At 38.7% G+C, this 12,819-nt stretch overlaps 1 protein-coding gene across 1 annotated transcript in view; it reads left to right on the plus strand.

Annotated features, from left to right (window-relative positions):
• Positions 1-12,819, plus strand: part of BACH2 (BACH transcriptional regulator 2) — a 193,260-nt gene that overhangs the window by 139,194 nt on the left and 41,247 nt on the right. Inside the window, exon 3 of the mRNA XM_087718745.1 lies at positions 4,163-4,417. Coding sequence (XP_087574871.1) covers positions 4,175-4,417 — 243 coding nt within the window. The 5' untranslated portion in view covers positions 4,163-4,174. The remainder of the gene's footprint in view (positions 1-4,162; positions 4,418-12,819) is intronic.

Here is a 12,819-nt window from a genome sequence, read left to right on the forward strand (position 1 = left end):
GCATAAATAAATCCAAATGCTGCATTTAAATTGTCTTCCTGTTGGTATCATAGAATCAGTGGGCTGGAAGAAGTCATTTAAGCTATTTAATCCAACCATTTGACCAGTGCAGGAATGGCAGCCTAATCTCATCTTGGGTATATCTAAGTATACTTTCTTTTAAACAGATTCATTCTCATACTCCTCTTATCTTTGGGAACTAACATGCTGTCAGAATCAGCCTTTCCATAACTAAAATATATTCTTCTAAAATCTATCCTGATTTCTAAAATCCATTCTTCTTTATCCTGTCTTCAAAAATCTATTTCTTTTATCTTCCTATCTTAAGAACAAAGAGAACTTAAAGAGAATGGGCTCATTTCAAATGTTTGCAGAGTACTGTCATAATAATCATCGGTAGTATTTTCTCAAGGCTAAAATCCCATTCCATCTTCATAGCCCCCAGGTTCTAGATCAGTGATGGCGAACCTTTTCGGCATTGAGTACCAAAAAGGGAGAGCATGTGCACATACGTCACACACTTCTATGGGCTGCAACCCAGAAGAGGAGCTGCCCAGGGTGCATGTCCATGGCCAAAAATGAGTTTCCAGATAGTCTTCTGGGTTTCTGCATGCGTGGCGCACATGCTCACGCAGGAAAATGGAAGACTAGCTCTTCTAGTTTCCAGCACTGCTGCATGCACAAACACCATCTGATCATTGTGCGCGCATGCACGCCAGAAACCTAGAAGAGGAATGGGTGATGCCGCACATGCCAGGTGACATGGCTCCATGTACTACTTTGGGCATATAGGTTTGCCATCATGGTTCTAGAGCCTAAATCTCCTCTTACTTTCTCTGAAGCCATGCCAATTGCTGAATGCAATTCTCAGCATGGAGTTTGACCAAACTAGAATAAAGTGGAACTATCTTTTTTTTCAGATTTTGAAATTACACCTCTGTTGATTAAATCTAAAATTATCCCTTAATTGTTTCATATTTAATTTGTACTCAACTACTAAGGTGGCGTAGTGGTTACAATGCAGTAAGGTAAAGGTTCCCCTCGCACAATTTGCTGGTTGTTCCCGACTCCTGGGGGACGATGCTCATCTCCATTTCAAAGCCAAAGAGCAAGTGCTGTCCGAAAACGTCTCTATGGTCATGTGGCCAGCATTACTAAACGCCAAAGGGACACGGAACGGAACCACTAAAGGTGGTTTCTATTTTTTCTACTTGCATTTTTACATGCTTTCAAACTGCTAGGTTGGCAGAAGCTGGGACAAGTAATGAGAGCTCACTCCATTACGCGGTGCGAGAGATTCGAACCGCCGAACTGCCAACCTTTCTGATCGACAAGCTCAACGTCTTAACCACTGAACCATTAGAATGCAGTACTGCAGGCTAATTCTGCTGACTGCCAGCTGACTGCAAATTGGAAGTTCAAATCTCACCAGACTCAAGGTTGACTTAGCCTTCCATCCTTCCGAGGTGGGTAAAATGAGGATCCAGATTGTTGGGGGCAATAGGCTGACTCTGTAAACAGCTTAGAGAGGTCTGTAAAGCACCGTGAAGTGGTATATAAGTCTAAGTGCCATTGCTACAAGTAGAAGACCTTGCTATTACCAAGCCAAATTAATGTTACCCACATTTGTCTTTCGTTTCACAAGTGTTTGTCTGACTTAACTAAATTTCATTCAAATACCTTCCATGCATTTTTCTAACCTAATAAGGTAGTTTTGAATATTGTTTTCTGTTTACTACCCCACCCAGTTTAATATCTGCAAATTTGAAACGCATTCCCTGCACTTCTTTATCAAAGCCTTCTCCTCCTCCTCTTCCCATGTCACTAGCCTTCCAGTATTACCTTTATTTCCATGAATGGGCTTGGCCCTAAATAATTTCTTTAAAAATAAAAATGATGAATGGCTTCAGCCTGATGCTTTCCAATTTCCTGGTAAAAAGACAAAGCTAAGCAGGGAGTTTGGAGTTTTTTGAAGGAAGGAATACAATTAGAAGAAGTGTCAGTTGCATTTTGTTAAGGCAGCATTTGTAACTGATTATTCATTTTATGGTAGTCATCTTGCAAATAGGGAAGCTTCCCTGTATCAATCATTTTCAGTCATTTTGCCAGGGTGCAGAGAATAAAACAGTCACAAGGATGATGCAATAGTTTTAAATAGTCTTTCTCCATTTTAAAAAAAATGGGATCTATTTTAATACTATTGTAAAATAAGAGAACAGAGCTATAACAGTAAAACAAATAAGCCTGTTTTTTTTTTCCAGGCTGTGTCCAATTAATATTGTTTTTTTAATCTAAGCAAATGGTAGTTTCCCTAAGTTTCAATTAGGCTAATATCTTTGACCTAGTTGGTTTCAGTTTCATAAAGACCTTTCCAAATAATTCATGATCTGTTCCATTTATCTGCCTAATGTTTCTTTGAGGAAAATCATCTAGCCTTTTTAATATTATTTTATATAGACAAAGTGCAGTAACACAATCAAGAACACAGTTGTGTTTCACAGATGTCTGCAGCAAACTGAGATTTTATTGTACGAAATGATGTGATAAAAGCTCTAGCTCTGGTGTGTGTGCATGCAGTGTCACAAAGCAAGTATTAAAAGGGAGGAGATTGTATCATGGCATTGCAATGTGCATTTATTCACTCTGTGGCAGATGCCTGTTATTTTAAAGTAGCATATTACTACATGATGTGTTTCCTAATACATGTACCTCAATAATTCTTATGTTATATTTCCTTTGTAAAGCTTTTAAATGTTATATATATTTGCCACACTACAGTCTTAAGATATAACTCCTATTATTTTGTTCTTTTGTCAGTATCACAGACTTGCTTATAAGTTTATATCCAATGACTGACATTTATTTCTGTTGAAGTACAGGTAGTCCTCAACTTACAACAGTTCGTTTAGTAACCATTCAACGGCACTGAAAAAAGTGAATTATGACCATTGCAGCATCCCCATGGTTATGTGATTTACATTTGGATGCTTGATGCCTGATTCATATTTATGTCTCAGAGTTTGCTACCTTCCAACAAGCAAAGTCGATGGGGAAGCCAGTTTCACTTAACAACTGTGTTACTAATTTAAAAATTCAAGTGAAACACTTAACAAACGTAGAGAGAAAAGTCGTAAAATGGGGCAAAACTCACTTAACAATGTTCTCACTTAGCAACATAAATTCTGGGGTCAATTGCGGTCATAAGTCAAGGACTACCTGTATTTATTTCTATTAAAGTTCTGCATTTAGAAGTACATTTCAGGTCTACTTCAGCCTAAATATCATAGAATTCCAGGGATGCTTATTTCAATGTAAGTCTGTGTTTCAGTGCAGTGTCCAAATACATTGTTCTGGGCCGGGAAGTTCCTAATTCAACTTTCATCTCCTACAAACTCTCAAGATGTAGTTAGGCAAGCCACTAACCTCAGGCCTCCTCCATTAGCCCCACTGAGTAATTGCAGCTCTACTTTTCAGATTTTATATAAGATAACTGAGATAATCTTCGCAAGCCCTATTTTAGGATTTTAAGCATAGTTGTATCATAATTCTGTTAGCTTCTGCTATCTGAACCAGTGTAATAAGATGTGAGCGGCTCACGTGTCATTTTTAAGGGGGTGGAATATGTGATTTGAATGTAAAAATCCACAACCAACTTGCCCTTGAAATTGGAGACCTACAGTAATGTTGAGAATTTCAACCACAGTTTCCTGTAATGCTAAGCGCCAGTAATTTCTAAAATACCAGAAAACGATAAGTTGAATATTCTTGTTTTACAAAGATTTTATCCTGTCCCCTTTTTCTGCAGGCAGCTTATACTATTAAACCAGTGTTTAATAATAGCCTTCAACATTTCTTAAAAATCCATCCCTCTCATTCAGCATTGCGGAGAAGAAAAAAACCAACTAAGTGGGTTGAGTAAAAAGCCTATAATGCAATTGTCTTTCCAGAGAGAGAGAGAGAGATTTCTTGAATTCTTTGTTGTAACGAAGAATTAAAATGCTGATCAACAATTCTGCAGAGAGCTGGCTCAACTATGCAGGGTGCAGAAATCATGATGTAATCTTCCTTTTTATTTTTTTAAAATTTTTTTATTTTTGCAAGCACTGTAATAACTCACTTTGGCCCTCTATCTCTCCCTTATTATTTGTTGCTTCTATTTTAGGGTGTGAACGGAATGTCTGTGGATGAGAAGACTGAATCCCCCATGTATGTGTATGAGTCAACAGTCCATTGTACCAATATCCTCCTATGCCTCAATGACCAACGGAAGCAGGATATTCTCTGTGACGTGACTTTGATTGTGGAGGGCAAAGAATTCCGAGCCCACCGAGCTGTGCTGGCTGCATGCAGCGAATACTTCTTGCAGGTGTTAGTCGGGCAGACAGAAAATGACCTGGTTGTCAGTCTGCCAGAAGAGGTATAGTATGCCATTTGTTCACTAGTCACTTTAAAAGCAGCCTTTCTTGCTGGGTAGCTAGGAGAGAAAACAAGCTCCTCTCTTTTGTGCCCAACTGCTCAATCATATAAAACCTAAAGGTTTTTAAATATAATTCTTAAAGCTCTGCATGTTGCTCAAATCAGACTCTGCTGGAGGGTGTGTTAATCCTGAGAAGGAGAGTGGGATGCGATGCTGAAACAAGCACCCTCGGGTCTCCAGGGTTAGAGAGCAAAAGCAAAGGAAACAGCCTGCCAGGAGCAAGGAAACATCAAACAAGAAGGAAGGAAGAGGGAAAGCAGGAAGAGGGCCAAGCAGCACAATGGATGGAGTGAATCCTTCGTCCAGCGCTTTAAAAAAATGTAAAAACATGAACACCTAAGCCAAATTGCTGTGTGCTTTAGGGAAGAAAGCATCTCAAAGCTAAACCCAGAAGCAGGATGATTAATTCTGCTTCACTAGTTCAGTTTTCCTTTGAAAGACCTCGGTGAGACTTTCAACACACAAAACAGCCTCCATTTTTACCCTACCAAAGTGCAGGGATCCCTTGGGATGTTTTTGTACCTGGGTGCATTGCTAAAGGAAAGAGGTGGCTTGCTAAGATTTGGAGTTGAAATTGACTATTGTGCAGGTGGGTTGACCGTCAAATGCGCGCTGGACAAAAGTGCGCCGACGAAACCGTAGGGAAAAAAACTGCGAGTTCGAAATCGCAATGACGAATGAGCACAGAAGCGCGCTGACAACAGCGCGCCGACAGAAGCGCACTCTAAACCTAACCATAAAGGTAACCCTAAACCTAACCCTAAACCTTACCCTAAACCTTACCCTTACCCTTACCCTAACTCTTACCTTAACCGTAATCGCGCTTCTGTCACCTTTGTGGGCGCGCTGTCGACGTCGCAGTTTTGTCAGCGCGCTGTCATCAGGCGCGCATTTGTCGGGTCACGGTGCAGGTGTAATTTTCCCAGTACTTTATAAATTCTGCCTTGAAAAATAATTTCCCAGATTGGACAAGTGGAATTAGGGGAAAGGGGAAACATTTAATACAAAACATCAAAGAGAACAGTGCACACAGCAAATATTTTTCCAAGTTCAGTACTCTGTCAAGGAAAAGAGTTTGCAAGCCCAGATTTGTCAGGTTAAGAGAGGGTCACTGGGACACTTTTGCTTGGCTATACGTAATTGCATAATACTTGAAAATATTTGAAAGAATGCTTGCTTAAGCTTCTTTGCCTGAAAAGTACATAATGTAAGGTGTCTTTTATATTCTTCCCAATAGGCTTAATGTGTTGACAGATTCAATAATTAAATAGGCCAGGCACACTAAAGATCAGCATGTTATCAAATCCCCAATTAATTAAAAATATTTCTATGACATGAAATACATTGCATCTGATTTCTAAAATTGCTATCTTAATAGGGTGTAACCATATATGTAAATTATGTAAATTTAGTATTATGCATTTGTTCATTTTTATCCAATAATGTACTTTACGTGGAAAAATATATTATGCAATTTGTGTCAGCACAGTCAATTGATACCAAAGGCCTGGAAATACAGCAGGATTTCTTTGCAGAAAAAACGCCTAAAGATTCTCCTACCATAACTCCTTTCTACCCTCATTCATGCATTTGCCATAGTATTTTGTAGTTTTTTCTAGTTGTTCACCTTGACTCTGACTTAGTTCTCTACCTGCAATAGCTATTATGTTACTATGGGGTTACTTCTTGTCCAATCTGTTGGCCAAAGTCAAAAGGGTCCTCTCTAAGGCTAGAATCAAAGTGGAACATGTTAAGTCATACCAAAACAGGTGAGAGATACTCACTCCAGTTTCCCTAATTACATTTTCTGGATTTTGGCAATATGACCTGGAATAAGAAGGTTGTAATTATTCTATACTTGCTAGTAGTGAAAGTGTAGCCATTTCTCTTTAGAAGACCTAGAAAAGAGGAAATTCAGCAAGGTTTCCAGTGAATTGAGTCTGGAGCATATATAGATTATGTTGGTCTTTTCGTTTTGTTTTTTTTTTAATTGAAAACTGCTTGTTCCTTGTTGTTATTCAGTTAATAATTCCTCTACTTGGCCTTTTATGATAATTATGGTTAGGAAGTCCTTTTAATTTTTGGTGACTTCAAAATATTTTGATCAGAGCTCCTTTCAATTTTAGACACTAAAACTGGATTTGTGAGATTTGTACCTTTTCATATCCCTTTGTCACCTTAAACAAATCACAAAGTGCTCATCAGAAGTATCACTACTAGCAAAGTTGTGTCTCCTTTAAGTTGATAAAGGTGATCTCAGTCAGATTTAACTCCTTGCCATTTCTTGACAAGATTTATTGTCTTAGCTGCAGAATAAAACTGAAGGTCATAAGATTATTGTAATACAGAAGTGATAAGAAATATTAAATGCATTAATCCTTTAGGACATGCAATAAATTAACATTTTATGCTAGTCTTGCTAGTTGGATGCAGACCCAATTAGGCATATAAAATGCAATTATTCTATAGAGCCCTATTTAATTCTATGGGAGTTACAAGGTAGATAAGATTGCAATCTAAGTCTCTTATAAAACCCTAATCTTGTATATTAAAAATACATGGTATGCATCTTGGTCTATTTCCTTTTCCTTAAAAAAATAGACTCATGATTTTACAGTACATGGAAAAGGAGGAATGATTTTCTAAATGCATGCTGAAATTGGGCCCTGTTAAATTCAAATCAGTCATTTTCTAAGAAAGATTAAAATTATAGTCTTGGTTTGATCTCTGTTCCTTTTCATTTTTTCTGTATTTATGTGTGGAACCCATTCCTTTTGGCAAGACATTCTAATTAATCTTTTCATTCATGATAAGAATTAAAATAGCAATTGGGAATATTTTTCACTTCCCATCTAGATTACCAGAGAGGGGGGAAAAATCTGATAGAAAGACATGCATGGCTGTATGCCAAGGATATAGTAGGTCATGCCAATATTAGTTGGCAGCCAGCCATTATCTAATTAACGTGGCTTCATCGCTATAAGTAATAATTCTTAGGAAATGATTGAGTCATTTGCAGTGCAATGGTACTTTTACTTTAGAAATAATCAGTACTGTTTATAGTGGTGTCTGAGTCATTGGATTGCCTTCCCTTTGCCAATTAAAGCAAAGCTGCATTAGTCATAGTGAGTTGAAAGCTGAGAGGAAGGAGATAACACTGGGTTCATTTTCGCCTGCTCTTGACAGAGTCAGACAAAAGGAATTAGCTCTGTTGCAAGTAATAGTCTTGGGTCATTCAGGTACAAGCTAATAAACCACTGTCCACATAAAAGTGGTTCATTAGCAAAGGAGCAGAAATGAAGTGCTCTGAGGCTGAAAGAAGGCAGGCATTCTTGTCTTCAGAAGGTGAAGAAGAAACGACCTGCTAATTAATTAGAGGACTATGGTTACCAAGCACAGTTCTAGAAGGGAATTATGATGCCTAAGAACGAAGTGACATAAGTCATCCCAAGATGTTACCATTTGTTTATATAAAATAGCACTAGCACTTAGACTTATATATGCTTCATAGTGCTTTACAGTTCTCTCTAAGCGGTTTACAGAGTCAGCCTATTGCCCCAACAATCTCTGCCTTCATTGTACCATTGGAAGGATGGAAGGCTGAATCAACCTTGAGCCAGTAAGAACTGGCAGTCAGCAGAATTAGCCTGCAATACTGCATTCTAGCCACTGTGCTCTTCTTTATGCTTTACATTATAGCCTACCGCATGCTGGGGAACCCTTCCTCATGTCTATTTCAAAAGTTGCACCCATCTCAACCCAAAAGACCAGCTGCTTGACAATCCCTTTCTCTCCCAATTTGCCCCTGTGTCAAGACAAAGCACTATTGTATACTTACCTCCCATGTTGACTTTTATTGCAAAATAATGCAGATTAGAGCCACAGATGGTAAGGTTGACCAGGTGTTGGGGGAGAAGATCCAGATTGCATTTAAGGCAGGTGTAGGATGACAAGAAAGCCAAATAATTGTTCGCATAGTAAAACTTGATCTTGTTGGTGAATTAATATTGCTGTTAAGTGTCAATGCTGCTATTAAGGACTAACTAATAATCTATAGCCCAAGTGATAGATGGGTCAGGGTTTTGGCTCGGGTTTCATTGTTGTTCAGCATTTTTTATAAAAAGTTTAGGTAGAGAAATTGAAGGGATACTCCTGAAGTTTTAGAGACTTTTTCATGTGCACGTACAAGTAACCCTTGACTTAGAATAATTCATTTAGTGCAAGGGTGTCAAGGCCCGTGGGGTGCTTAGATCTGGCCCACAGGGCCGCCCTGGAAATAGCAAAGGACTGACCCACAGTGCCTCTGCCAAAGAAAATGGAGCTCGGGAGGGCCACAGGGGGCCCTCCCAAGCTCCGTTTTCACTGGCAGAGGGTTGCAAGAGGCTGTCACAGTCAAAAACAGAGCTTAGGAGCCTGTTTTCGCTTGCAGAGCACTCAGGCCATCACAGACACCCCCAGCACGACTGACGTAGAGCTGGCGCACCCACCTCATCAAATCAAACACAACCCTGATGTGGCCCTTAATGAAATAGAGTTTGACGCCCCTGATTTAGTGGCTATTTAAAGTTCAACGGCACTGAAAAACTGACATGACTGTTTTTCATACTTGTAGCTGTTGCAGTATCCCCATGGTCATATGATCAGAATTCAATTGCTTGGCAACTGCATCCTATTCAGGGACGTGCAGTCACTAGAGGCAGGGAAGGCGTGGCCTCACCAGTCATGAGGAAAAGGAAAGAATTTTAAAGAATTTTTTAAAAATAATTAAAGCCAAGGTAGTTGCTACCAGATTCACAGTGACTTGGAACAGTGCTTAGTGTTAACTATAGGAGGAGGCCAGAGAAATAGGGACCTCCTGTGCATAAGCAATTTTTCACCTTTTAAGAGTTAAGCAAGGGTTAACAAGCAAAAAATTTCGTATGCAAAGGAGGCACGTGTTCTCTCGCCTCCTGTAGAGGGCATTTTTAGAGGCTTTTTAGAGTTCTCTGGGAGCAACTAGCTCAGTCTGACTCAGAGCTCTGGCCTCTCATGAGGGCAGGGCAGGCAGAAGCAGAGTTGAAATCGTCTCTGAAACAGCTGGAAAAGGTGCGTGTGTGGGGAGGGGGGAGGAATTCAAAAAGTTTGATCGGAAAGCAGCAGGGGAAGGGGGGGTATGGCAGAGAAGCTGCTTTCAAGCCTTTGGAAAATATATCCAATCCAACTTCTGCAGTTGTGTTTGTTTGAGAGTGAATGAGTGAGAGAGGGATCCAATTTCTCTGTGTGCGTGTGTCTGTTTGAGAGAGGGGGGAGAGAGGGAGGAAGGAGGGGGAGGGAGAAGAAAAAAAATGGGAAAACTTATTTTGCAAGGGGGAAAAATGCTGTCGCTTTAAATCGGAACTGAGCATGCCTGACTGTGGAATTCTGGGAGTTGAAGTCCACAAGTCTAAAAAGTGCCTCACCAGCCATAAAGCTGACCGCACTTCACTGATCCTATTTATGATGGCTGCAGGGTCCCAGGGTCATGTGATCACTTTTAGTGTCCTGACAAGCAAAGGCAATGGGGAAACCAGATTCACTTAGCAATTATGTTATTAATTTAACAACTGCAGGGATTCATTTAACAACTGTAGTAAGAAAAGTGGTAAAATAGGGCAAAATTTACTTAGCAACAGAAATGTTAGGTTCAGTTGTGTTCTTAAGTCAAGGACTAACCTGTATTTATATATGTTTAGATTTATATGCTGCTCTAGTCAACTGACTCTGAGTAGTATACAACTTCCTAATAATTAAATAACAACTAATTACAACCCACCTATTCAGGCTATTACGATTGTCTGTCTCCTGATGCCCTCCCAAAGAGGCATGTTTTGTGGCTTTCTTCAAGAACAATAAGGGTAATAGTCCAGACATATCTGAAGTAGGCTATAGAAAAGCTGTAACCATTTCCTTCTAGATGAGATTATTCATCTCTGCTTAAGAGCTTTATACCAACTCTCAACTTGCTGTATATAAAAGCAAACTATCAGATGAGTTTGGGAGTTTTTTGGGGGTGGGTTGCTCTGCTGAGATTTATTTCAAATCTAACCAAAGATGCTATTTTTTGTAAAATGCAAAGTTTTCTAAAGTCCATTTTGTTCCTAGACTCAAGAAAACTGCTATTATTTCTCCCGCTCTTGATACAGGACTTCACTGTTCCTATGCCAGTTTATAAGCATTGTTTAGGATATATCTATTCCCTAGCCTGCTTCAATTATTGCACAATACGTAATCAGGATTATATGTATTGGGAGAAGCATCTGGTTGCAAAACTGCTGGCATGTCACTATAATTCCTCCTCCTGAATTTAAAATTTCTTGCAAGCTGTAATGGTGAAATAATTGCATACCAGCAGTTTTGCTTCCCTTCCTGGTGCTCAATCAGGGGTTTTTGTTTTGTTTTGTTTTGCAAGCACCCTGATAAATGCATTAAATGTGTGCCAAACGCATACTATACATAAAGCACTATAAAATAAAATTTACTTTCTTTTTGTATTGAGCTGGAGGTTGAGAGAATTTTTATTACTGTAGGATCTGCAGTTATTTGGAGCAGGAAAACTGATTAAATAGCATCCTTTGTGCTCTCCCTGCTAGGCAGATAGAGGAAACCTTAATTGGCTTTTGGTATTCTTTGCTCTGGTGCTTTCAGTTCTACAAAAGTAAAGATGATAACAAATCACTTTCTGACTATATTGTGAAAGATTAAGGCGTGCAAACAGTGTGCGGTGGAAATGCCCATGCCAGATTCCAAATAAACTTGACAATATGGAGAAATGCCCAAATTAAATAAGATAAATCCTATCAGTACTTTTAGGAAGGAAACTCAGTCATATTAATACAGGATGAATGACACCTGGCTTGACTACAGTAAATGAGAAAAAAGTTCTAGGAGGTTTAGTAAACATCTGCTAATGCAGCTTTAGAGTGTGTCAATATACACACACAGTCCAGATAATGAGAAATAATAATCCCTATGCAATTGTAGTGTTATTTGCAATAAGAACTAACCACTATGTTTTCGCATTTCCAAACTGTCTGCAGTTGAAAACTTTATCCACGAAGGCTCTTCGTGAAATTAAGTACCTTAATTTTCCCTCATTATAGCTTGAAGAGCTTTTTTCAGTCAAAGCAGCATTCCAATAGAGTGAGTTATTTGTTGAATATGAGAATGACACCTGGAAAGCTAAGGCACTTATTCCTTCTCCCTCAAATGCAAGCAAGATCATATCTTTCGAGTGCCTAAAGATAGTGATAATTCCCCTTGAATCTCCCTTAGTCAGTCTTTGCCTAGAGTACTACATCCAGTTATGGTTGCTGAAATTTGAGAAAGATATCAAGCAGCTCAAAATTACCCAACAGTCCATGACACAGATGATGAGAGACCTGGATAAAATTACCTGCTTTGTGGGAAAGTTGAATGAGTGGGATATTTTTTAACTTTCGGAAGAAGCAAGAAGCAAAATGACATGTAAAGCAAAGAAAATTGGGACAAAACATCCTACCTACAGATATATGTTGTGAGGCTGAGTGGATAGTGATGCATCCTCGCCCTTGGGAAATTAATAAATAAATTCTTCAAAAATGCTAATTGAATTAGAATGCATCTGAGGTAAAAATAATAATAAACTTTTGTGCTGAGTCTTTAGGGGAAAATGAAAATAAAACATCAATATCTTTATATAAACTTACTACATAAATAGAATTATAAACATGAATGTCTATTGGATCAGATCAACAGTGTTTGTATTATAGGATATCTGTTCCATAGTGATCAACCAGATCCATTTTGGAATTTACAGACATGGACAGCTAGAAATCATTATTACCTAGCACTGGAGCTTAAAATATATTGCTTGTGAGCTCAAAGATATTTAAAAACCAATAAAAATAAATAGCTTTTCATAGACTAATTTTTTCCAATTGCCTTTTGAAAAAGTGTAAATTGCTATTCATCACATCTACCGTAATTACAGTGAGTTCCATAATTTGTCTTGTTTAATCAGATCTAAACCATTCCAAGTTTAGTTTAATGATTGACCCTGAGTTCTAACATCATGAGAGACAGAAAAAAAAATTAGATTCATACATTCAATGCCACGCCCAATTGAATATACTCCTATTATGTCACATACAGTGCCTTTGTTCCATGCATCATTCTGCACTTCAATTGTATCTGCATGTAGTCCTAGCTTAGGTGTCCACAAATGAGACTGGTAACTCCATCACTTAGGGCTGTGATCTCTAAGCAGAAAATCACATAACCATGACTGGCGTATGACTTCACTCCCCCTTTGATCATTAAGAAAAACATGTGACTTTGTTTCCACA

The sequence above is a fragment of the Thamnophis sirtalis genome, unplaced genomic scaffold (genome assembly GCF_051295495.1).
Source record: "Thamnophis sirtalis isolate CommonGarterSnake01/CBP01778 unplaced genomic scaffold, rThaSir2_p1.2 scaffold_6, whole genome shotgun sequence".
In the NCBI taxonomy this organism is placed as follows: Eukaryota; Metazoa; Chordata; class Lepidosauria; order Squamata; family Natricidae; genus Thamnophis; species Thamnophis sirtalis.